At 41.8% G+C, this 27,841-nt stretch overlaps 1 protein-coding gene across 2 annotated transcripts; it reads right to left on the bottom strand.

Annotated features, from left to right (window-relative positions):
- Positions 1–15: 15 nt before the first annotated feature.
- grb2a (growth factor receptor-bound protein 2a) lies at positions 16–26,489 on the bottom strand. 2 transcript variants are annotated; one of them, XM_070984706.1, is made up of 5 exons: positions 26,412–26,489; positions 12,265–12,362; positions 7,776–7,898; positions 611–779; positions 16–208 (listed from the first exon to the last, which is right to left on the bottom strand). In XM_070984706.1, the coding sequence occupies exons 1-5, from the start codon at positions 26,487–26,489 to the stop codon at positions 32–34; spliced, it is 645 nt and encodes a 214-aa protein (XP_070840807.1). In that variant the 3' UTR covers positions 16–31. The 2 variants fall into 2 exon arrangements, with proteins under 2 accessions (XP_070840807.1, XP_070840815.1); XM_070984714.1 differs by lacking the exon at positions 7,776–7,898.
- Between the last annotated feature and the right edge of the window lie 1,352 nt (positions 26,490–27,841).

The following is a 27,841-nucleotide window of genomic DNA, read 5'->3' as shown; positions in this document are numbered from 1 at the left end:
TTTCTGTTCCTTTTTGTTTCGTCAGGCATGGTTACTTCTCACAGTGTGTGACATAATTGTGGGGGAAGACGCCAGTCTGTCCATTGCACATTCCTTTCCACCAGTTGGCATCAGACTTATCCAGGACCTGAATGATCTCTCCACATTTGAAGTTCAGCTCACCATCCTCCTTGGCCTCAAAGTCAAACAGCGCCCTACAATACATACTCTGCATAAGAAAAAGACAGAGAGTGAGTTATCATCATAAATTCCTGATTTTTCAAATGGCACATAACGCCTCACTGATTAAAGCAGAATATTTGGGATTAAAACCCTGCACTGTGACATTACTGCCTCTTCAAATTCAGTGAGTGAGTGATGGATGATTTTCAAATCTCCTTTGCAATTGATGGTATCATTGTCATTTTAACTTTGCAGGGATTTATAATTAAATATCACACGGTATCAATTCTTGTCAGAGTACTGTTATAATGGCATTTGCAATGTGTGAATGCCATTATATATGAAAAGTGTACATGAATGCACCATCCCAAGAGCCTTTTCAATCAGTGTTCGAAATGAATATGGATGTTTACAGCCTGTGTGTGTGTGTACATTTGTCACATCTGACCTGCTGCATCTCCTCCATGTCGCGAAGAAAGATCGTTTGGCTGCGGGACACTGACGACGTGCGATGATACTCCACCAGCTCGTTTAATGAGCTGAACTTTACCACCCATAAGAAATAATTTCCTGCACCGTCACGCAAGATCTTAAAGTGCTGAACACCACTATCATACCTGGGGAGGATGAAAATGAGAGTAAAATGACACTTTAGAAACCTGGAAGAGTTTTTGTGGTACAAGCGAGTGAGTAAAGCAACAGAACTTTCTTTATAAAAAGAAAAAACTGACAACGTACACTGAATTTTGTCAACATCAATTAACAACAGAACAATTATCAATGTAACAAACATCACCATCAATAGAACGCAACTCATCTCTATAGTTGTAGACACTGACACCAACATGCAAGATCAACACTACAGGTATAATGTACTGCAGCTTGTTTTTTTTTTGTTTTTTTTTAAAGTGCAATTGTCACTGTCACTATTTCATTATTATAATGTTTCCCAACGCCATCGTTAAGGTAACGGTCTAGTCAACCACAGCAGCAGTTACTTCCAGCCATTAGCATTCAGGGCTTGAATGGAGACAGGAATAAAGGAATTCTTGTAACTATTTTTCACGGCACTAGGGAGGCTTAAGTGTTGGTCACATGGCAGCTTATACTCTGAATTGAGGGGGTGGGTACAGGTGGAGAAAATGGCTACAGCTTTATTAAGCGCCTGCTTAGTGATATGTGATTTAAGCTACTGAACTGTACCCCCACTATCTTACAGGCCACCTGCTGTGGGCTCCAAAGATTGTCCAGCCTGGGGGCTGAGCAGTTTCATGGTGGGTCCAGAGAGTAGAAAGTATGGAGTTGGAGAATAATCCCTTTCTGCAGATATGGTGAACTATGACTTTTAGGCTTGTTGCCATGGGCTAGCAAGCTAATTGATGGTCTCTGTCAGGATGGACTGGGCCTCTCCAGTTTCAGCTCCAAGAGGGGGCACTTGTATGAGAGCATGTCAGTGTTTTTGTCCATCATCAGTGTAAGTTTGTTACACTTTGTGTGACAGTGTGTTACCTTGTGTGTAAGAGAAGGTCAGTATACATAATGACGTCATAGTAAACGGTGTGCCTTGTTCCTGTTTTTTGCTCATAGTAACTCAGGTCTAAAAGTTATTGACAACAATTTGAGAACATTTTACACTACAACAGACAGCAAACTTGAACACCAACATACTGTCAAAGCAGCCACAGCAACTGTACACTCAATCACACTGAACTAATGCATGAGAACTGCAAGGAGATGAAGAGGGACAGACAGCGGCTGCATGCGGGTTACATCATAGATTAAAATAATGCAGCAGTGAGGACACAGATGTTTCGTAGAGGAGACGAGCATGATAACAGGAATCTACCTGTCTGTATGTCACTGTTAACAAAGACTCCAGTCCGCAGTGTAGCTCATACACTTCACTCATAGACCACAGAACTGTAGAGTAACATTGGGCTTCGTGATCAAAGAAAGTTTTTATATCATGTCGACACTTCTGTCGATATGCTTGAGCTTCCTCTCTCTCTCCTCTCGCTTTCTGATGCAAGACAGTATCTTTTTATCAATTGATGGTTTTTATAATGCCTGGTTTTTCGGGGGTGCTGCATCTAAAATTTTGAGTAAGAGTGAGTTTTCATACAACATAAAATGTGCGTATTTACACCTAAATCTCCCTGTGTTTAAATGAGCTTATTAGTAAAACTACAAGAATATACTATTTCTGTGATTTTTTCCCTTGAAAATCTTCTCCTGGAGAGCTTACCACTTCATGGTTCCACTTTCACTATGCACATTACAACTTGCCCTCCTTGCTATAAGTTTCATGCCCCCCTTGGATATTTGTTCTAATGCTGACACTGGCCTCTTCCACTGTTGAGATACATTTGATGCACACATTTTCTGAATTCAGTAATATTCTGCAGGGTGGACGTAGCTTGCCTTTTGGTCCCCATGCGGACTGAGGTCCAGACTTTGAGAAGCCCTGATATAAGAGATTAAGGCCCCGTTTACACAACGCTTGCAGGTGAAAACGACAAAATATCTTATTGCATGAGCCTTTCGTCTATACAGCAATAGCGTTTTTTTGGGGCTTAAAAACACAAAAAAGTGAAACCCCCCCTCAGGAGTGGAAATCTTGAATACACTCCACCCGTCTAAAGGGTAAAAACGCAAAAGTGTGCTCCAATCTGCCAGAGCCTGTCCCTAATCCACACACTTTTGCATCACCGTATGCATGCTGATTTCCCCCCAAAAAACACTCGTCTAAATGCGGAATAAAAAGTGAGAACGCAACGCCACTTTTGCATTTTCTGTTCAGATTGTTTCCTGTAAACGTAGCCTCAGTAAGGTGATGGTAGCATCTCGCACACCCCTCTTGTCTTTATAAGCAAACTGACAAAGGTTCAGTTTTACCTCTCCTCTGGCAAGTTAGGCAACAGGCCTGAAGTCGTAAAGGGCTCCGGGGTGGTTACCCTGAGCAACTGGCACCACAATAGACTGCTTCTATAGAGCTGGAGCCCTCTGATGAGTAAGCAACAGTTGGAAGATATAATCAAACCTAGTTGCTCTGCACATATGATAAGCAGATAACTATCTACATGATCTGGGCCTGGGCTTTTACTTGGTCAACAACCTCTGAAACACTTGACCACACTACATTCTGAAGGAAGAGATTAAAAAGGAGTCGACAAGACACTGTTATGACTTGACGTCAAGAGTGTTTTAAATTGGACCCAAAGAAAAAGGCAGAAACAAAACAGCACTAGAACCAAGGGAGCCGTTGACAAACAAACGGTTTCTCCAATCCAACAAAACTACATATACATAACAAAACAATCCCAAAGTATAACTAACACAAAATCAGCCCTAAACTAAAACTATCGACTACACCGTGGCGAGCGGTTAGCAAAACATACAAACTCTAAGGATAACTAACTAAGGTTGGAACCACAAGGGAACAATTCAAGAAAACAAAATGCTACAAACGCTAAGAAGCAAACAGAAATCTGCACAAGGCAACTATGACAAGAACTAGAGATCTAAGGACGCTAGGAAAGACAAGAAATGGCTGGAAAGTCAGGCAACAACCATAGACAATCTGGCAGCGAGGCGAAGCCGCCCTGCTGCTTAAATGCAGGTGCAATCAGCGGGAATAAGTCTCCGGTGCGCTGACTGCCCGCAGCACCGCCAGGCCACACCTCCCCTGCGGACACAGGAGAAGAGGGAAAAAACAACAAACAGGCACAGAACAACAAAAGAAAAACACAACAATAAGCAACTCATAACGGACACTTTTGCTGAGCTTCAGAGTTTGTCTTGAAATCTCCCATAAAAATCTTGCTGGTGAGCTCTGTAGCGTTTAAGCTCTACATCACTGTACTTTACCTTGAGCCGTACGATAGCCAGACGGTGCCCAAATTATTCATCCTGAGCGGTGTCTTGATTTTGTCCTAAAACTAGTCCTTTTTCCTGCCCTGATTTCACATTTGATTTTTTTTGCACAGCTGTAAGTTTTTCTCTTCCCTCAATGCAGTTTTCTTTTTGTACACTTGCATTCTAAGGGACATTCATACCGACAGCTTGCTCTTTGAATAGATCTTAAGAAATTTGCCTGGAATAAAACCATTTTCACAAAATGTTTATCACACATTAAAGATAGTGTTGTGCACCTTTAGCATGTTTTATATTCTCATTATTAACTTTGTTGTAATTATAAAGTCTGATTGAGATTGTAATCTAGCTTTCAATGGGTACCGGGATGCATAAAATATATTCATTAAGCAAATGGCAAGAAATTGATTTGCTACCAAAATGAACAAAAAAGGAAGTGGGAACAATAAATTTAAGAAAATACAGTTATTAGTTACCTTATTACCATTAAAATGCAGGAGCCAAGTTTTCAAACTCTGGCTGCACTGGATGGGAGAAGGTGAAAATGAAGCCCTGGCAGGTGTAAACATGTCTTTCATCAGGTTACATCATAACTGACGGCGAGACCAAGGGAGGTCGGAACTCAAATGAAATGTCTTTTTCATATTCTGTCATCACACACATGCAGGAGAAAATGACAGCCTGCTTTGACAAAACATTGAAAGGTCAATGATCAAGCTGTCAGACTGACAGAGCTGTCAAAGAGAAGTCACCTTGGACAAGGTAGACGAGAAAGTGAACACAGCACCCTGTCTTTACACTACAATTCAATTCAATTCAGTTCAATTTTATGTGTATAGCGCCAAATCACAACAGAAGTTGTCTCAGGACACTTTCCATGTAGAGCTGGTACAGACCAAGCTCTTTTATCTACAGAAAACCAACAATTTCTGTGCAGTGGATAAAAATGCTCCACATTCCACACATGCAGGTAGGCTGCCTGACTTTTTTCCACAGAACACAGCAGGACAGAAGGAAAAGCACAGGTGTAAACAATAAAATGAATTCCATCTAAATGTGTTTTGCATGCTGGCTCGTGGCACACTGTCATGACCTACTGGGACACTTGAATAGAACAGAGCGATTGCTAATGTTTTTCATAACACCTGTGCTTTTTATTTTTTTTTTTCAAAATGTCGGCTGTCTCAAGCCTATGTGGTCACACTCAGGCGATAGATTGATAGCATCCTCGCTCTCCTTTTCAAACGTGTTTTCAACCAGATTTCACCTGATGAAATAATGTGGTATGGTGAAAAACATAGCGGACAGGAAATACCATCAGTAGGGTTGTAAGCATAAACTGTGGGGTTAGCACGGCTATGAAAAGGAATTTACAAAGCTGTACATTACACAGCTTCTTATCAGACGCTCCACTGTCATTGACGTCTGTCACTGTCCTTGCACTCACTGCAGCCGAGCAGCGACCCTCCTTCTCTGCCGCTTGCACTGTTTAAATGCAACTACATAAGTGAGAATTTGAATAATCAGTATTTACGGAAAGAGAGGAAAAGCCCACACCTGTTTTTAAACTGGCTGGACGCTGGAGAGCCTCACAATTTCATGCGTCAATGTTCACTTAGACTGGTTGCACCATGGTGGCACAGATCACGTAATCACCATGTCCCCTAGTTTGAGTCCTGCCAAGACCTTTGTTGCATGCCGTTCCTCATGTGTATCTCACCTTGTTTCCTGACAGCTCTCTTCGAACAACCCTCTAATGAAGGCACAAAAAGCTCTGAAAGGAAACTGAAATAATTGAGGGGCAAATTCCAGTCTGACCTTTAGCATTGTTGCACTTATGAAAAGGAAAATTTGGACATTTGACCACAGTAATAAGTCGCTTATTAAAAAGCAGGAAGGGCAGCCTTTTAAAGCCCATTCATTGGGGCAGCACTTATGACACTACTGTAAATCTCTGTCAGCAGCAGTTGGCAGATGATGCTGTGGTAATGTTTAAATTCATCTTTTTAACATATTTTTAAGTGTTGACAGAGACAATTCAGTGCTTTCTTTGTTCAGTGCGAGCCATGGATTCATGTGTATGGTCTATTCTGTAAGCACGACTCCTCCTCTGTTGCGCTTCCATAAGTTTCTTCCATTCTTTCCCCCTGTTAAAAACTTTTTTGGGGGGGGTGGGGGTGGGTGGGATGGGATGGGGTTCCTTATCTAAATCGAGGGTCTGAGGTGTTGTAAGGTGGCACGGTGGTGGCCTCCCCGTCTCCTCCAATTCTCGTATGCCATACAGAATGTATGAGGCAGAGTGCAAAGGTCTCTCTTGTCCAGATCTGATGTCCGCCAGCCACCAATACAGGTATTTATGGATGACCTTACAGTGACAACAAAATCAGTCCCAGGTTAGGGACGGCTGCTGAGAAACCCATCTCATGGGAACAGATGAGCTTCAAACTAGCAAAGTCTACGTCCTTAATGCTAAGGAAATGGCTGACAAGTTCCGCTTTTCCTTGGGAGGCACTCTGACTCCATCTATCTCAGAGAAGCCGGTAAAGAGCCTTGGTAAGGTATTCAACAGTTCACTGAAGGATACTGAATTCATCAATGCAAGCTTAAGGCATGGATCTACCAGCATGCAATTCTCCCACAGATCCTGTGGTCCTTATTATTGTACAACATCCCAGTGTCAGCAACAGTTGAGGGCTTTAATGGAAGAGCACCCATTAACTCCACAGGCGGCTGGGGTTTCCCAGGAGTCTAGGCAGCATAGGTCTGTACTGACGCAAGAACAAGCTCACACTTCTATTTAGCAGTGTGACAGAGGAATTCATGGTAACCCACACCAGAGATGTGCTGCGGTATAGAGTTCAGTGACCCCAAAGTATCCACTGCAGGTACTGAGTCAGGATGGGAAGGAAGTGAGAGCCAGTGTGGAGGAGGTGCATGGCACAAGAGCTGTGGGGATGCATCAACAAGGAGCTTGGACACAATGGGACCAGGCACTGGACCACAGGATATTTTCTTATGAGCTATGGTGATCCAAACCCCAGCGTATCAGGTTCCTTGTCCAGTTAGTCTACGATGTGCTTCCAACTCCCTCAAACCTCTTCCGCTGAGGCAAAGTTGAGACCTTGCTCCCTGTGATCTCGGGAGACAGTGGAGCACACTCTCAGCTGCTGCCCGAAAGCCCTGGGAGAGGGCCGCTATCATAGGTGAGTGTCACAGATGAGGGTGGAGGCCATGGTGCCTGCAATAGAAGTTGCCTGCAGAGGATTTGCTGGTCGATCCCTCGTCATTACATCTCCTGGGCACAACAGGTGTCAACTTGAAGCAGGCCATCAAGCACAGCACAGAGGCAGCAGAGAGGGTCTCAAGATGGAGTGAGCCAGAGTCTGATTAGCTCCAGCTAGGCTGCCTGGGAGAGGGTGTCTGATGACCCCATGATACATCACTGAAGATGTGTTTTAGTGCGTCTGAAGATGTACTCTGGAAACTATGTCAGTGTAAATGATAACAGTCAAGAGAGAATTGTGTTTCAACATGCAAATGCATTTCCCCAAACTCCAGGCCTTTTCAGAAGGTGTCATGTGAAGTGGCATTGGGAAAAATAGTGAGAAATATCAGCAAAGTGTGTGTGTGTGTGTGTGTGTGTGTGTGTGTGTGTGTGTGTGTGTGTGTGTGTGTGTGTGTGTGTGTGTCAGCCAACAGAAAATTCCCTTCACAGAGGAGCAATTGAAATGACAACTGACTTGACAGAGAGGGTGAAATCCCCTGGAGAGCTCTCGCTCTCTCGGATGATGAAGGCACCGTCCACTCTCTGTTTGTTCAGGAATTCTTCAGCTTCGACTCGCCTCATGTTCCCGTGAAACCAGCTGTAAAATTCAGTGGCACAAAAAACCCCAGTAACTTAAAGTTGAAACGATATGATATTTATATATAATAAATAACAGTAGCTTCCTCTGACGACAAAAAAGCAGACATTCACAGCTACCTATGAGACAGTTATAGACATGTTCAGGCTAGTTTTTGTTGATAGAATAAGAAAAAGTCAACATCCATAAATAAATTGCAGTGAATACAGAATTTCTTGCTCTTCATAAGGGCAGCTGATTATATTAGCATGAAAAGAATGATTTGTTTTTTGCTGCTATGTTTGCTGCTTATGCTGAACCGCTATGTCTGCCCACAGATGACAGGAAATAAAATAGTTAAAAGTTTTTAATTACACCTCTGGGAAATTTAATAGTTAATTGAACTGAGTTGAGCTGACTCGACTCAATGAGACTGATTTTAAATGAAATTTACTGAAATGTACTGGTTTTCAGGCAGTGGATAGTCTGGACTCTGGTGTGTTATTATGTTCAGAGGTTAGATTTTTGATCCAGTTTATGGGACAAAGAAGAACTGAACTGAGACGGACATAGCATAAAACTCTAAACGGCTATTTATAAAGCCATTATATTTCAGCTCCGAACTCCTGAGGAAGTAAGGATGGATTGTCTTGATGGAAACAGAAAATTGCATCTCACAGGTAAACAGCACTTGAATAGCCTAATAGCTTCCTGTTGCCTGTTTTCTTGTACTTCTCAACTATTGATTTGGAGCTTCCTGTTGCTTTGCGTCCTCAGAAGCACTGACCAGTGCTGTTTGTTGATCCATAGCTGACCTGCAATTCAGGCGCAGAGTTCTTCAAGGGACACAGCCTGCGAAGGTGTGTCCTTTGTTGGACCTCAAGGCCAAGCTGAACCTGCTACTCGTGCACTAATGAGACACTCTATATACCAACACAAAGGTGCATTTGGATGGTAGCTGACAAACTGGTAATTAAACTTACTTCCATGACATCTTGACATAAGCTGAAAGAAAATGTTTCATGAAGGTTCCTATGAGAAGTGATTTTCTTGCTTTTGCTTCTGGGCTATGTGTGCTTTGTCTGGTGAGATGATGGGAATTTACAGCTATGTTTGTGACCAAAAAACAAAAAATGGCTGCTGCACTCTCTTTATGGCTCTGGCAAGCAATACTATGGAGGTAAAGATTGCATGTTGAAGCCAGGACCTGGCTTTATTTATAAAACTGTCATTGACTAGGAGTAGGAGTTTGATGGTACAACCTCATCCACCTTTAATACTGCATGTAGCCTTGAAATGTGGATTTGTGTTATCCCTTTATTAGAAAGACAACCTGCACAGATATCACGTATAACTGGAACAGACCAGAGCTGCAGTTACTGTGCAGTTACAGTGCAAAAATATGTTGTAATTTGCCCCACATGCAACAAAGGAAAGATAAGTGCAGCTGAGATCAATCAAAAAGGCAGTTTTTCTTTTTCAGATTTGAAAGTTGCTCTTGTACCTGCAGTACAAGTACTGTAGCTCAAACGTCAAGCTCAGACTATAGAGAGCTCAAGCTTTTATCGTAATTGCCCATCTTGTACAATAAAGGTTTTTCTTCCATGGCCAACAATGTGCCTTTCAGCTTTTACTTCAAGTTTCCAAGCAGATGATGTGAGAGTTTTTTTCTCTTTATGCACCGTCACTACAGGCAGACATGATCGTGGGAGGCGGCTGAGTGAATGTCACTTGACAAGTTAACCGTCCCGGAGCAAGCACAGCTTGTAGCTTGACAGATGTGGGTCAGTCATCAGAAATGTCTGTATTTTTAACAAGACTGAGGGTCTGCAGCCATGTTAGCAGCCCTGTGGCTGTACTTACGAACAGTGGTGCTTTCAGGTAAACGTCAGCATGCTAACACCCTCGCAATGACAATGCTACTCCTGCACTAACAAAGGAGTGAGTTTCTTAATATTACATTACTTGATTTATGTGCTTGACTACAGATATGACTTGATAGAAGGTCAGTCTCCGTAAAAAACACCTCAGCACAGAATGCTTTCACTGGCCAATCACTGATGCTCACTCCTACTGTTCAGTGTGTCAGTGGTTGTGGACCATCAAAACGTCGCATCAATACGGGTGAGACTTTTCATTCAACTGCTGTACCGTTGCATTGCTACTGTGAAGAAAATCCAGGTCAGTCAAGGGTGCAACTCCTTTGAGAGAAAATCTTTTGGTCTTTTTTTTTACTATCTTTTCATTAGTTGTGTCTGACTCTTAACACAATGTCAAAGTCGTATTACTTTAGAAATTCCACAGTCTTTTTATTTTCACTGCTTTATTTGGATAGTGAAAGCTGGTGAGACAGGAAAGACGAGAGAGACAAAGAGAGGGAAAGAGAGAGGATGGCATGCAGCAAAGGACCTTGGGATGAAACAGATGGGCCGCTGCACAAAGGACTCAGCCTTGTTAGATCATGTGGTCTACCAGGTGAACTACTGGGGCTGACCTAAGCTGCCAGTGTGTTTGAGACACAACACATGAATCTGGATCTCTGAGCTGGTAATTACTTGTACGTTTCTATCAATCTAATGTGTTTTTTTTAAGACATTGATTATGTTCGCACAAACTGCTATAATACTGAAAGAAAACAGCCCTTAAATTAGGATGTTAGGTTTCTTCCAGAGCCATACCATCCATATTCCCATTCAGCTAGCTGTACTCGATGTCATGAATAATCACTTGATATGTTTGTGTCTATCTTTGTGGAGATCTTGCACGATGCTGTGCGTTGAGATAGCCTTGAGTTACAACATGTGTCACGACGCGTTGTGAAAGCTCCAAAGAGAGTTGGATCAACTTCAGTAATATGACTAAAATTGAATCTTCCATGTCTTGGTTCAGCTATGCACGTGCGTTATTTGGATTAATTGGATTGCGGTCTTCAGGTGATATTCAATTTTTTTCTTATTGTCAATAAACACCATTGAAAGACCAAAACCAACAATGAATTGATCATACTGACAAAAAACCTCGCCCACAAACTGCTGAAAACGACTCAACGAGCCACGCTGTTGCACAGCGAGACACTCCTTGATTACCACCAACATGGACGCTAAGTTACTTTGAGTCGGTTCCACACACACCATCCTGCTGCTGTAAATATTCACTAGCACATCAAATCCGTGGGCGAAAACAGTCCCCAAAAAATGCACTTTGTACTCCTGTTCAAGCTTGCTGAAAACCTCAGTGCCCAGCTGTAAGCATTAAGCTCTTTTATTAAATGAAAATGTGTATTGTGGGCCACATTTTTAAAGATTTCAAGAAGTCAGTGGGAACCATTTGACTTGGGGCTGAGCGTCACAAACAGAGTAGGACGTCATAACATATTGAGAGACGGGCTGACTCATTGCTGAAATCGGTCTTTTTATGAGATTTGCTATTAACAGAAGTGCAGCTGGCTTTTCCTTTGTCTGTCTTCATTGGGGTTATTTTACAGTACTGCAGTATATTTAAGAGTGTCACTGATTAAACATAAACCGTCAAAACCACACAGCAAACAAATGACTTCCTCTCTAATAACATGGTACCAAGCTGCTCTGCAATTGTCCGTTTCCTGAATTGCTCACAGGGTTATATTACACAAAACACAATGATTAAGAGGGAAAATCAAGACACGACTGACTTTTGGATTGGGCTGCACCAGCAAGTTTTTCTGATTTCTGACTAACTACTAGTTTCAAACTAGTGATTTGCTGAATTGGGTTGCACTGCTGAGAAGTGTTTTAGCTAGTACTTAAATGAATGTTGCATGTTGAATGCTTCTTCTTTTCCTGACCACACTATTACATCACGTCCTCCCTCTTTACATGAGTGGCACAAATAGGACATGTCTGTTTTCAGGGTCCGATGTTCTCATGGTTCCATAATCCCCACTGCCAATAGTCAATATATTCAATATAGATCCTTGGGAACATAGGACACAGAAAGACATATATAGAACTAGAACACCCTTTGCGTGTGTGTGTGTGTGTGTGTGTGTGTGTGTGTGTGTGTGTGTGTGTGTGTGTGTGTGTGTGTGTGTGTGTTTGTGTGTGTGTGTGTGTGTTTGTGTGTTTGTGTGTGTGTATATACACACACACATATATATATATAACGTCATTTATCAAGCAAAAATGGCCAAATATTTTCTGGTTCCAGCTTCTCCAATGTGAAGATTTGCTGCTTTTTGGTGCTTTATATCATCACAAATCTTTTAGCTTTGGACTGTTCATTAGACACAAGTAACGCGCTACCTCAGGCTTCTCTGAGAAATTGCGAAGGGAATTTGTCACTACAGTCTTACACTGTACAAAACCGGACAAAACAAAGAATAATGAAAATAATAATAATAATGATTTACCTTCGTGGTTTAACTGTGACATAGTTCTTGGGAATTAAGCCTTCTCTCTCATTCAGGTGTGCTTTGTACCAGTTCTTGTCACAATCTTCACTCAAAATCTGCAGAAAAGAAGATGAAGTAAATACACTGAAACTAAGAGAAAATAACAAAGAAAATGTCACATGATGGCTCCAACAGGTGGTTCATTTTTAACCTCCTAAGAATTGCAAAGCCATTGCAAAACAGACAGCCTATTCCAGCAGCAGTTCCACTCCAGATCCCCTGCTGGAGTTTGAATCATTGCTGGCACTGGAGGTGTCGTTCTGACGAGTGTGTCTGTGAGACTAGAAGGCAAAGCGAGGCAGTCCTGAGCACTGTGTGGCCATCAAAAAGTCAGACAACCCGAACGGCTTCATCTTGAGTCTCCAAACTCTAATCCAGTAGTATCTGACTATCTGCAACTATCATCACACCCTAAACCAAGACGCTGAGGATTTTCTGTTGTGTGTGGGAAGAGCTCATAAAGAAAGCCTAACATTTTAAAAGCCGGTCGGATTATGCTGTATTGATGCTGAACATTACTTTCTTTCTTTCTCACACAGATGCTAATTTATTAATAAAACAATAATAAAAAAAGCACATCTCTTCAAATGAGTCATTTTCAGTGCTTCTCCACTTGGCAGGGAGTCAGGGTGAGTGATCCAACACCAGCTGTGATGCAAATTGAAGTCGTATCAACCTGTTCAGCACTGTGCATGAAACTCCAACAGCACAGAGCTATAGTGCATCACAGTTTATATAGCCAATATTTTACAGAGTTCACTTTCTGTATCTGACTTTTAATGGACACATATCAACTCACACACTGTGACAAAGCAGCATTAGCATCCTCTGCCAAGAGATATGAGCTATGATGATCGCTGTTTGTAACCTGTACAGTTTCCAGGCTGCATTGAAGTGAGGTAGATTCCACACATCATTAAAGAGTAAGTGCCAGTACTTTCATTTTAAGTGAGTGTTAATATGGATTATATAAACAGCAGTGATAACACCCACCCACCCCCACCCCCATGGAAGAATATACAACTTAAACATGTTGATGCATGAGAGTAGGAAGAGTGAAATTGTCGGATATACAGTATAAGTTAATCTCTTTACTATTTTTTGAACCCTTGTTTAAATTTAACTCACTAAATGAAATACACTTGCACGTTTACTTTTTGAGTTTACAGCCTACCTGCAGTGCAGTCTCACTGAGTAACACGTGTGTGAGTGTGTGTGAGACGCCTGTCTGCTCCTGCGAGCATTATCATGTATCATGTGCATATCAGAGCCCGTCTCTTTCTGAAAAATGACATCCAACTGCGCACAGGGTGGTTTTGATTTCTAAGACTGGCCCTACGGAAAGATTAACAGATGTCTTGAAATGGGTTATTTCCCCTGAGTTTCTGTAATGGCATGGGCTCGACTTAATGAAGACTTCCCTGTGTGCATGAGTGTTTGCATTGGATGCTTTTGTGTGTCGCCAGCTTCCTGAATACATTTAAAAATGTAGGAACCAAATTTAAACTTGAATACATTCTAGAATGAGCGCGTGCACACACACACACACACACACACACACACACACACACACACACACACACACACACACACACACACACACACACACACACACACACACATTTATGGACCACTATGGACCACCTGAAATGGTGACTCACCCAGTCTCTCATGTAGGAGCTCTAATGAGTTGGATGGGGTCTTTGGAGGGATGACACCCCACATTAGAAACACCGGAGGCTTAAACTGGTGATCATGCAGGACCGTCATTCATCACACACGTCTGAGCCACAGCTCTGCAGCTTGATACAGCGTCACGCTGCAGGGCTTTGGATCGTGATGGCTCAGAGACGGCCAGGAATTGACATATATGTTGGCTCACAGTGTTTTGACACACTTGTGGTGGAGAGCAAATGAGAGAACGACTGAGCTCAGTGTCCAACTCATAAATGCGATTCTACCAAAGAAGCACTGACAACAAGAGACAGACAGACAGAGGAGGGGAGTCTGGAGGAGGAGATAGGTACTGAGAACACATACGGAGTTGGATCCTGTTCTGTATTTTTAAGAAGCAAAATCAAAACCAACAGTGCTTCTGTCTGCATACATCTCCATGACGAGTCCTCTCTCTCTCTCAACTGTTACCTCAGGGTAAATCCAGAACACACTGGAGAGATTACACGGTATATCTCATCAGACATGGGAGCACCTTTGGATCCCTGGTGGAAGATGCTGCTGGAGAGACGGATCTCTAGGATAACTTGCTCAGCCTGCTGCCACAGCAGCCCGGTGCCGGATAAGTGGCAGAAAATAGGTGGATGGTCAAAGAATGGAGTGAGCTAATGCTACCGCTTCAAGTAAACAAGACTAAGGGTCTGCAGTCACACTAGTAGTCTTGTGGGTTGTGCGTTAGCATGCTCACAATTAAATGTTACCATGCATATGCACATACTGATCTTGAAACAGCAGAGGATGAGGATGGAATTATAGCCATTCATTCCAACATGTAAAGCCAGACTTTTGCAAAGATTCCTGCACTCTACATTTTCCATTATCAATTAACTGTTATCATTATCTTTACTTCTTTATTTCTGCTTCTATTTAGAATGCGCTGCAACTATGAAACAATTAATGCAGGTTTAACTTCTGCGCGAGGTCCTTTGTGGCGCTGCATGCTTTCGACTCTTTCCTGTGGTGGGCGTTTAGCATCATTAGTTCAAGTCAGAACTGCAGCCGTGAATCACCCTCTCAGTGGGTAGCTGGAGACCCCAAGGTAGCGTCCTCACTATTATTGTCTGACAATTCGGTTGGTAACATTGGAGATGTTTTGTTCATGGTCAAACATTGTGTCACCTGATCATTATAATGACCCCACAGTAAGTAATTAGTGACTGTTTGGCAGGAGTTCATTAGCATGGCGTGTCAGTTCAGGGTTCCACTTGAAATCATACGGTGTTCATCATTAATTAATTTGTGGGAGAGAAAAGGCTTTACTAAAATAGACGAGGCCAATAATGAATACAATGAATATAAATGAATGCATATATCATTATTTAACCTAAACAAACCTTCACCATTGTGTTGTCGCATCATTTAGCATTAATTTTTCAACAGGGATTACTTGCATTTTTGAAAAGCACAGGCAAAGATGTCATCCTGCCAATGGGGACATCAGATCAGAATGTATGTATGTATGTATGTATGTATGTATGTATTTTGTCTCTAATGCAGCAAGAAGCTTTGCACAAATGTTTCAGAGTGGGAGCTAATGGTTGATCTCATTAAATCAGTCAGTCAGTCTGTCAGATCCTCCTTCATGTGGACACCATGTCGTGACACTTTATTTATAGGTTCAATGTAATTTCGGGTTCCCACTCTGTAGTCCTTAAACTTTTTGCTGCGTCGACTAGAAAAATACCAACAGTGAGCCATGAAGACATTTTCGAGCCTCTAAGTTGAGGTGTGTAATGACTCAATATATGAAACATGGAAACTGACTGGTGACTGAAGCAGGTGTGAAATGTGTTAGATTCACATCTGAATCTTAAAATAATATTGTTCAATGGCACTGATTTGGCAGAAACATCAGTACTCTTGCTCTGTTTGTCGTCTGCAGCTGGCTGTGTGTCAGATTCCCTCTTTAGAGTAAATTAAACTCCCGCAGCATCACACAGCCACTGAAACGAGAAGGCAGTCTTTAAAGTGAGAGAGCGCATTTACAAACGTGGCCCAGCAGCGCTAGCTTTCATTAGATGGGTTAATTGCTGTTCTGTATTCTGCTACGCATCGACACAGCTGTAGGTCAGCTGTTACACACACAGTCAAGGTTTACACAGTGGTTTGCATCCAAAACGTTCATGCTAAAAACAGAAGCAAATTCAGTAGAGGTTTTACACAGGAGACCTTTTTACACAAAACCCTTTTACCTATCCAAAGAAGTTAACACAGCACGCAGCAGTGCTGTGACGTCCAAGTGAAAAAAGGCTCTAATTTAATGCCTGATGGTGGAGCACCCTGTTAAAGTGTTCAGGTTTAAATGCCACCAAACACACACACACACACACACACACACACACACACACACACACACACACACACACACACACACGTAGACACACGTAGACACATGGGTTGCAGTGTTGCACAAATTACTGAAAAATTAGTTATCAGTTACAGTTAATAGTCATTTCTCTCAAAATAATTATTTCACAATTGCTGCATAAAAAAGTAATTAGTTAAAAGGAAATTATCTTTTACATAACTTTAACACTCTGCTTTGATTCTCTTATTAATGCACACACAGTTATATGTATTTCAGTGCTGCTGTGGCACAGTGTGGGACAACATTGTATCTGTAATAGTACCCATTATCACTGCTGTGATCAGAGTTAAATACTTCCAACCACCAGAGGGCAGCAACAACTAGAATAACAACTGAACACACTCTTCTTCTGTTTATATTAGAAACATTAGACTCACTATGATGAAAAAAAAGCTCACGTTGCCTGAACTGTCTTGTTCCACCGTAAGGATCGGTGACATTCAATCTTAAACCAGAAAATTCGGGGAATAGGCTGACTATGTCTGCTATGCTTTCATGTATCGACAATTTCCACTCAAGACACAAGTTATGATTCATTTCACTTACTGTAAATGGATTATTGATTTAAATTGCAGTCAAAAGAAGTGGAATTATGTAATGCGTTACTCTCAACCCTGGTAGGATGTCTGTAGCTTGTGCACACGCACACATCATTTGAGATCCGGTGATGGAAACAACGGCCCTGTTTACACCTAGCATTAGTATGCATCTTGGGTGATCTGATCACCAGTGGACAGCTCTATGTACAGGTGTGAATAAGGACTGTGAACAAAATGCGAAATCCAAATTTATGATCGAATTGTAAAATAAATCCATTCGATTGTGAAATGAATGTTCGAATGTGGGGAAAAAAGCAGCACGGCCACAGCGGCTGGATTGACAGCACTGCATGATGGTCAAGAGCCAAAAAAACTGTTTCTATTGACCAGTAATTATTTTTTTGTTTTGTTTTTTGTCTCTCCTGTCATAATGTCCTGTGAAAATAATAAATGTTCTGCCGCTGTTTCCCTCCGCCTCTCCGATGTCCACCCTCTCTCTCACTGTTCTCCAGATTCGGTGAATTAAGAGTTTATCGCAACCAAACCAGAGTTAGTGATGATTGTTGGAGCAGGGAAAAGATGAACTAAGTTGTATTTTGTTTCTGTCATGTTTGTATGAAGTGTGATGATAAAATCACTGTTTCTGAAAATGGACTCTGGTGGCTTCGGCCAGAGTGATATAACGGCTGCTTGCAGTTAAACAGAAGGGATCTTACTCTTTAACAAGACGTGTCTTTGTAGGAATCTTTTCCATGATGTTGTCAGATGCTTATTATGACAATCTGAGTCTGTCAGTGAGAAAAACAAACACTAAGTGGACGTACAGTGATGGTGCGCAAACACCCAGAGGGACTAAATTGCAGTGGCTGCCGGCTGCAGCACTCGCGCTAAACGCTGAAAAGAATTCAAAAATTGCTGCCTCCATTAGTCACTTGGACACAAAAAACATGGGAAAACAGGGTCCATAACCAGATATGTGTGAGCAGAATTCCTCCCGCTTGTCAAGGACATTTAAGTCTTAGAGGAGGCTTTTTTTTTTTTAAACAACACATACAACACATTAGCAGCCACAGGGTGAGGGTCAGCTGAGTGTCTTCCTCAGTGTTTCAACGGTGCAGCCTCGGGTTGAAAATCTGATTCTAGATCTGTTGTTTTTTTTTTTAAATAGCTACTTTCCACACGATCAAAAGTATGGACACGGTATGATTTTAAACACGTGGTATCAAAAAAGCATCAAAATATTGATCCATCCATCCATCCATTATCTATACCGCCTATCCCTTTCGGGGTTGCGGGGGGCTGGAGCCTATCCCAGCTACAATGGGCGAGAGGCGGGGTACACCCTGAGCCGGTCGCCAGCCGATTGCAAGGCCACATGCAAGGACAAACAAACATTCACACTCACACCTACGGACAATTTAGAGTCATCAATTAATCTAATGAGCATGTTTTTGGTCTGTGGGAGGAAGCCGGAGAGCCCGGAGAGAACCCACACATGCACGGGAAGAACATGCAAACTTCACACAGAAAGGCCCTGCCTGACCCGGGGATCAAACCGGCAACCTTCTTGCTGTGAGGCACGCGCACTACCTGCTGCGCCACCGTGCAGCCCCAAAGTATTGATTTCAACCGTAATCTAAAGTGCACCTTACCTGCCAGCATTTAGCAGCCAGCTGCCACTGTTTGCACTCAATTTATGAAAATGGACACCATGTTATTGACGGTAAACATGTCACATTTTAGAAATACAGCAAACAGTAACCAGTACAGGCTACTTCTTTATCGCCCATGGAGAAAGTTCCCAGACTGCCTTGGTGAGATGTAGCGCTCGGAGAAACTTACAAACTTTGTGAAAGGCTGTCTGTGAGAAATTCTTAATTACAGAGCAGATGATGATGATGATGATGATCGTCCCCACTGAGAGGTTTTGTCCTTTCTTAATCTAAAACCTAGAAGCTGTAGAGCATAAGACAACCATAAAAACAAATCTCAGTCAAGGCTTTGTTTATGACAGCTGGAGAAATCAAATGCCACTGACCTTAAATACAGAGGGCCGCTGAAAGGAGCCGACAGAAGAAAATGCTTCTAATTGTCTTTCAACCGAAACAAATGGAGCATTTACTTATTGTAGAAGGCTGACAAGTTGTTTTTCTTTTTTGTTTTTTCTACGCATATACCCTGATAAAACTCATTTATTTTGTTTGGAAAAGACATGGTGGAACAAACAGAATGACATTGTTGTACCAGTTTGTATAACTTAAGTGGTGCCCGTGGTTTGATTTGACAGGTTGGTGCACTTAGAAAAGGTCGAGTCATTTGATGGGGTCACATCACTTGTTTTAGAGAGGGACCTGTGAAACCAGCTTTCAACCCAGTGTGACTCTTCTTCAAAGGGTGAGTCAAAAAAACACTCCTGGCTGTGCCGGATTGTTTTCTGTGCCTAATTTCGCCGTCCTCTCAAGTGTTTCTGCCGCAAATGTTTTCAGGTGAAAAACAAACAGCCCTGAGCCACAGCGAGCTTGCTATGATCACATCGCATGCTGACTTGTCTTTGTCCATTTGACAGGTTCATAAAAGAAAAAGCCTCACACATATTCATTACAGGTTAGAATTTAGCAGTTTACCCAAATATGCTATTACACCATCAGCACCTTTTTGTTTAATCACTACACTTCTTTCATGCTCACAAACTAAAACCAAACTGTGCGCTGTAGCTCCTGCAACTGTTTTACTCCAGTTGGCAAAAACTCACATCTGTTCCTGTGTTGCATCAGTCCTTGGCCGTATGATGCATCCTCCTTCATCACCTTATCAGACAAAACAGCACAGAAAGATATCTCTAATGAAAAATAACCAAAACTCAGTGCCTTTAAGGAAAACCACCATTTACTGTTTGGTGCGAGATGTGATAAAAAAAATCTGGACTCAGATGTGAAAGTGAAAAACTTTGGATGAGCATCTACCATCCTGACCTTAACAACAAAAATCTACTTCCCACGCCGACACTTAACATTAACACAGGTCATTAAATAAGCTGTTGTAGCAAACCACAAATGCTGCTGTTTCTCTGAAAAAGACACTCTCTGTTAAATAATGCAGTATTATAAACAAGGGTCTGCAGCCCTCATATTTCAGGAATGGAACGCTGCCATGAGTGAATAAGTGTAGTGGAAACACCGTCCCTGTTCAGCGTGTGCAAAGAGGTGTCTGATAGGACAGAAAACATGTCCGTTTCCACACCATCAAGTAAATGGATGCTCTCCTGCCTGTAAACCCGACTGAGCCTGCAGCCCTTCAGAAAATTCTACCTTTTTTGTGTATGCAATCTGTGTTCACCACAAATGATGAATTATGAATGTTCCCCAAGAAACTCATCAAATCTTCCTTGCATCTTCGATACAAATATGACACATTTACAGTGAATGGCAATTCAAACAGATGGACAAGACAACCCACAATCATAACCTCAAGTCACCGATGTGCCATTTTCTCAGCTTGTGACACTTGATGATTCACTCCTTCCTCTGGGTGAGAAGTAAACAAGTCTGCTGTCCACTTTACCACAACACACATAAGTGAAGATGCTGACAACAATCTTTCAAGTGAAATCTGAAGTCTGAAACACTGGCAGAGTTCAAAACCACAACACAGATGATACTGATGCAACTGAATGTCTCATGCCTTCCTATGCTGCTGCTGCTGCTGCTGCTGCACTCAAGCACTGTTTAATTTCGTAAGACCTGTCTCAAGTTTAATACGCGCTATTGATTTTTTCCCAGGACTGTCAGGCAGAAGAGGGATAAAGCTCAATTTGTACCAATAGCCTGACAGGGTTCTGCTTTTTAAGATGTCTTTGACGTCAGCCCTTAACTCACTGCTGCTTCACACAATAAGAAATTAATAGCAGAAGAGAGAGAGAAGAATGACTTCTGCTCACCAAATATCAATTAAACCACTTATTTCGCACTGCTTTCAGTGTTTCCATTCATTTCTGCTCAGTCCACAGTCATCTTTTGTTGAAGAATCCATGGTTCACTTCATTACAATTGAATATCACTGGACCTGTTCATGGATTCAAAAGCCAGCTTTAATGGCGGCCTCAGCTCTATAATTGAGAACTCAATAGCATAAGAATTAAACGGCTTCACAGTAATGAAATGTGTCATGAGATGGAGGTGACTTTGTTATTCTAGGACAGAGCTGAGAGCATTCTGGGTGCTCGCAGGTGTTGAGAGGCAGGCGTTACAACCGTATCATTAGGAGAGGAATGGAGTCACCTGGTTTATTATGAACTGATCGGCTCTTCCAACAGCAAGGCCAAAAGAGGAAAATCTCTGATGTTCCGAAGCAAAAAGAAATCCTTGCTAGGAAACTGGCAGCTGAATGCGGCTGCCCTCCTCATCTTTTTTTGCTCTCGCCTCAGAGAAAGAATGAGTAGTGCCAACTAAAAGTGGCTGTTAGAGTGCAGAATTAAATCCTTGACGTTGTATGCAGCCCACTCCATACATGCCTGAAAGTGATTTGGATGTACCTCTCCTGTGGAAAACCACACCAGGTGCAAGCTTTGATTAAGTGCTTCAGAAACAGGAGGTTGTACTCGTGGTACACTAAGAGTGGATCATAATGGGCAGGTACAGGAACCACTCAGAAGCTCTGCACAGTCCAAGGTTTTCACATCCTGCCTGTAACTGAATGTACTTTTGCCATAATGACCAGGTCTCCTTTATACAAGGTAACAATTTGGCTGTTTAGACAACCCTAAGCAGGTAAAGGTGGTCTCACACAAGATAATAAAGTAAAAGGGTGTCAGTCAGACATAGGAATGAGCCGTTAGACAGAAGGGCTGCTCATACAATGGTTAAGAAAGGTACTCCTGTGGTCCTTCATGTGCCGTATTATGACTGTAATAAACTGGACTTCCTGGACTTTAAATAATCTTCTCATGGGTACCTACAGCCACACATCAATGCACCAATCAGTGCAGACTTGTGGTGTTTTCTTTTTAATGCAGTGCCATCTTCAGTTTGACAAGACGCGTGTAGTTGTTGATGAGGGCTAAGTTGCCACCATTGATTACACCATCCATCAGTGGTGGAAGTCTGTGTCGGCATCAAATACATTCATTTGTTGCCATCAGGGATAATGTTTTCCTTTGCTGTGCTGGACTGAGGTGCCAGAGGCATCAGTCTAAGAGTCTATTTTGTTCCTGTGTATGACTGACTTGCAGCAAAAGGACCAGGGACCGAATCTGGGCGGTACAGGCAATGAGTGCTTAAAACAATGAGGTACTGCAAACTTTAACTGTGTCAGTGTTCATTGTTTTGTATATTGTATTGTTTTGGCAGTCTCTTCTAACAACAAATGGAGACGGACATCCTCACACAGCACAGAACCGTAAGAATTTAATGCAGAATTTTTGTGTCTCTGATCACAAAGGAATAGAAAAACACCACCTCTCTTAAGCTACCAACACGTCCTCATTCCCAGGTTACCAAATACCATTTCTGTCACATCCCTCGGACTCTCATGCAGACACAGTAGGGCTCTTTTGTGTCTGCATGATCCTGCCAGACAGCCTTTCTGCCTGGAAGCCTTTCTCACACGTGGTTGACATTGCAAAATGGTCGCAGTTTGGTTAGGTTCGTGCATAAAAACTACTTTTTAGGTTTAGAAAAAGATCATGGTTTGAGTTAAACAATAAGTTCACGTTGACTTTGACTTTCAGAAGCTTCAGAAACAGAAGTTGCAGCAAAGCTGAATATCTCATGAGTGAACAAGGAAGTATTGACTGAGCCACACAATTTATATTTCTGGTATATTGGTTTTCTTTTTATGGTGACCAGGATGGCACCATTGAATTGTTCAATATAAATGAATATTTAATGACATACTGTCACCACAAGACAGTCTGGACTGTCCCAAGAGCTCGGCTGGGTGAGTACCATCACTGTCTTTACTTTGACTGGGAAATTTGGGTACCTCTGCAAAAACAAATGCTTCAATGCTTCACAGTATTGTGAAAAAAAAGACAGAAAAGAAATTATTTCAGAGCCCACTTCTGGCTTTTTCTAGGAAAATATTTTTTCTTAATATTGTTGCTGCAGTGCTGAGAGGCCAGACAGTGATTTCCAGACCGCTAAACTTTTTAGTCATCTAGGGGGGAAAAAAATCCTTACCTTAATTACAACTGCTTTATGGAACATCTCCTCTTTTCAGTGGATTGATTGATTGATTGATTGATTGATTGATTGATTGATTGATTGATTGATTGATTGATTGATTGATTGATTGATTGATTGATTAGAAAAAACAAAAAACACTTTATGATGATAAATACTCCTGTGGGGTGGGCAGTATCTCCCAAAAATATAAATATCAAGTACAGCTTGTACAACTTGCCAAAGACTGGGCAATGCTATGCTATGCATCTTACATATCACAGTGCTTTAAATATTGCTATTATCACAATATATCTCTGTACCATATTAAAAATTTGATTGCATAAAGATGATTATTATATATGGCACACCCCTCAATACTTCAAATGAAGTATGGAAGTCCAAGGAATTCATTATTTTTCATCTGTTTGACACCTCTTAGTAAGTCATGCATTGAAGTGCATCACCTTGTTACGGCCCTGGCCGTATTATTTCTGCACTGTTTGTTTGTCCTGTGTGGTCCTGTGGTGTCTTTTTGTCTGGTCCTTGTTTTTGTGTGTGCTCTTTTTTTTTTTTTTTTAGCAGCTATGCTGGTCCTGCCCTCCTCCACACAGCAAGTGGTGTCTCTATCCTACTGGTCCCTGCTGTCGCATCCAGCCTGTTTTAAACCGCAGATTTTTCATTCATCGGGAGACTCGGCTTGACAGCAGTGGCGTGTGTGGTTTCTGGCGTTTTTGGATTGAGAACTTTGTCCCCAGATCTCTGGTGCATTTTGTGATAGTGTTAGTTCTAGTAGTGTGGTTTTTGGTGGTGGGTTGTAGATCTTCTCCGGGTTTTGGGTTATAGGTTGTTACACTGTATATATTTAGCACTATTTTGTTTTGTTTTGGATGTGACCATTTTTGCCTGTACATCAGGTCTCTTTTTGTTAATTACACTAAAATTGTGATTTAATATTGTACCCAGTTGTGGTTTAGAGCATTTGTTGGTTTGGAGACAAAGTTTGTTTTTTCCACTCTTTTATGTTGCATCCCTGCTCTCCTAGACTGGGGCGTAGCACACCTCAGGTCTTTCTTGAGAATAACTGAATCAAATGGTACAAAATCATCAATACTCATTTATGGGAGGGCAGTCACAATCCACTGCTGCCCAAAACCAAACCAGGCAGCTCTGAATGGGGTTATTGAGAGGACACACACAGAAGCCTCCAATGAATCCAGGAAAGGGACAACCAAACAGCCCAATCCTGTGCGGCCTGTTATCCAGTTTTGGAACAAGAGAGGCAACATTGCTGAAGCCGCTCCGATAATTCCTACTTTCTTTGTGTTGATTTTTAACCTCGACCGCCTTTCACCCTCCATCCCAGAAATCTGGCCTGACTAGTTGTTCAAAATGAGAGTCGTCTGACAGACACAACTGGAAACGGAGTGGAGCTCTCAGATCTGGGTCACAGTCAGACAAGCTTTTATAAGCCATCTGTCGCTGCACAAAACACAAACTTCACACAAAGATGAATATTTAGTCCTCAGTCTGACATGTCTGTCAAGTAGGCACCAATAGTTTGGATATGAAGAATTTTGTTTGCTGAAATTAATGCAGCTGCCATAATTTACTAAATAACAGATGGAGTGACAGACTGAGGCGCATTGGTCTGCCTACTGTGGGTGGAACAGGTACCCAAAGTAACTATATATTACAATATCAACTACCCTGAAGATGACTTGAAGGTGCAGTGCATAGGATAAGGGGGGATCTATTGGCAGGAATATTCATAATTATGTTTTCATTAGTGTATAATCACCTGAAAATGATTGTGTTGTCAGTACCTTAGAATGAGCTCTTTACATGGAAGGTGAGGCATGGTATATTCAGCTGGCTGCAATCTGCAACTGCAACACTTGATGTCATTAAATCCCACAAACACTGGTCTTTTAAGTGAGAGAAAAGCAGAGCATGGATGCAGTTTTGGCATATTTGTGGCTGATAAAGTTGCACGTTTGGACTTGTTTTGGTGGCTGGGACAAAGCTGCAAAACACAACGTTCTACTGGACACTCTGACTGGGAAATGACCTGGGATTAAAAACCCAGATGCAGTGTTGTCTATATTCTAATTTGGGTGTGATTAGTGTTTTACTAGAACAAAGTCTGACTTTAGTAAAAAGGTGTTTTTTGCCCAAGACTCTCTTTTAATTGTTCACATGGTGACAGATTATTTATTTAGTCATTTAAATATGAGAACTACGAATGACGACCATGACCACACAAATTATTAAGACTTTTTCACCAAACAGATAACACACAATTAGTGAATCTCAGGCCAACAGGCAGATGCTACTACATCTAACAGGGCTGAACACTGGACTCCAAGGCACTATTTCAACAAATGGCAACGTCAACAGCACAGCACAAAGAACAGCTGTTTGGTCAGTGAACCCAACACTCTACACAAGGATAAAATTTGCTATCGTAGACTCCAGCTTCGTGTAATAGCAACAACAGAAGGAGTCACACAGATTTCTATTTTATTTTCCATTACTGTTGGATCCAGTTTTCTTTTTAACAATCAGAGAAAAGCAGCAGTGGCTTATTAACTATAACTTAAATGTATGTTACTGCAAAAGCTTTCATCAGGGCAAAGCATGCTGAGGCCAAAGCCACATCAGCCTGAATGAGGCTGATTGGACAGATGCAGCACTCTTACACACTGACTCTGTCATAACTGATGTTGGGCTGAAAGACTGGCTCTGACAGACCCTCAAATTAGAGACTTGTTGAGTCCCAGAGAAGGGAAATGGGAATGGCCAAATTTTAAAATCCACACACCCACTGCTTTTCCTCAGTGGGTCATTAAAGCAGGAGGATACAAGCGACTCCTTGTCTCTCTGTCACGATAAAAGAAAAGTTCTGAGGACAAGTAAAAACTCAGCAGCATTGCAAAGTTTAGACAGAAGTTTAAGCGGACTTCCACGACAGGCCCGTTCACATTTCATAGATCACTGGCTGAAACACACAAATCTGAGAAAAAGATTATATTACATTGCACACAAAAAACTATTTGCTGCCAGCAAAGCTTGTTGATTGCATTCCAGCGTTCTGCAGGTCAACACACAATGTATACGCACAGCATGACAAATGTGTTGTTTACAATTAAGCAATCAAATAGAAAATCAAAGCTACAGGATACTAAATAAATAATAAATAATACGGGAAGGAAACATTAATAAGTCAAATGTAAACTAAAAGCAAGCAGAATCCGGTGGAGATGCAGCGTTTCTTCCAGGCGCATAAACAAATCACAGATTTACCTTTAATATTGATCCACGCTTGAAACTGATTTCATCGTCAGCTGTGGCGGTAAAGTCGAAAATGGCTACAGCCTCCATGGAGAAAACAACTGCAAACACCTTTCAAAGACGGATGAATGAGGAGTGGACAGAGCCTTAGAAGTTTGGATCAGTTATTCTTGCATAAACAATGCTGGAAGTCCACTGAAACTTTACACGTTTTCTCTCCCACACTGAGCGACAGGTCACTTCACGAAAAATAAATGTCGGCGAAAAAAAAAAAAAAAAAAACTCGGCTCGTTTACTTTCTGGATGTGGATAAACTAGCGCAAACGGGGCGTTTACCGTGTTGAATGTGCCCCCACTGAATGTTAATGTGGAGGAAGAAAGCTCTGTGATTGGCGCTTTATTCTGCCAATTACAGGGCGCGCGCTCATTAATTAGCCAATAGCTTAAGAGAGAGAAGATCAATTCAGGAAGTAGCGCGATGGGCGTGTGCGTTTTGACAGCGTTCACTTCATTTGTGTCTCCATAGGCAAATGTGATGCAGGGTGTGCGACAAGACAGGGAAATCCTCTCTTTTTTCCTGTTTTACATTCGTCCTAAGAAAACTATTCTGTTGTGAGTGAAGTGGGAAAGGTTTGGAAATCTTTTTTGATTGTGTGTTTTTGTTTTTATGTGCAGCACTTTCAAAATAGAAATTGCAAGTCATGAAAAAGAAAAGGTTGATCGCATCATTATTCGATTATTTGCTGTAATGTCAGCGCTGATAAGAATGGCCACCCTTTCTTAACCTGCACTTTGTTAGTCTTCTACCACAGCACCTGCAAGGCTAAACGACGATGCGAGCAGTGATTCAGTAACATTTTATTCCATAATTTCATATTAAACTGCTCAGCATAAAATAGTTAAAGAGTAGCTGGTAAGCATGCGTGGTGGTTTCACTGCAGAGCCACAGGAAAAAATATGTACACAGTGTACACAACCGGAACTGAAGTCCATCGTTCAAAGTAATTAACCCCTCATTCAATAGATAAAACATAGTCATCAGTATCTGATTATGATCTTTCCCATCTCTATAATCCACCCTATAGCAGCACATCCTGCGCCTACTATCTTAGTAAGAAAGGGTTTTCACTCGCCAGTCACATCACAATTATGGGTTGCAGAGTTTTTTTTTTGTTGTTGTTGCATAATCCACACATTGTGAATGAAGGCAAAGGTGTAGAGTTACATGTAAGCCATTTTCCAGGTGTGAAGGGAAAGAACTTGTATGTAATTCTGATGAGCATAGATGGTTTTTATGGATGGAGAGAGGAATTATGGGTGGAGAGAGGAATTTAATGGGGAGTCCATGTCAAAACTGCATACAAAGTAGTCCAAACTCAAATAACATAAAAAAAAGTGTGTTCTGGCTCTGCCCCTGGGTCGCTTCCACTGGGACTTGCCCA

This window comes from Chaetodon trifascialis, chromosome 2 (genome assembly GCF_039877785.1).
Source record: "Chaetodon trifascialis isolate fChaTrf1 chromosome 2, fChaTrf1.hap1, whole genome shotgun sequence".
NCBI lineage: Eukaryota > Metazoa > Chordata > Actinopteri > Chaetodontiformes > Chaetodontidae > Chaetodon > Chaetodon trifascialis.
This window is presented reverse-complemented; position numbering and strand designations above follow the sequence as displayed.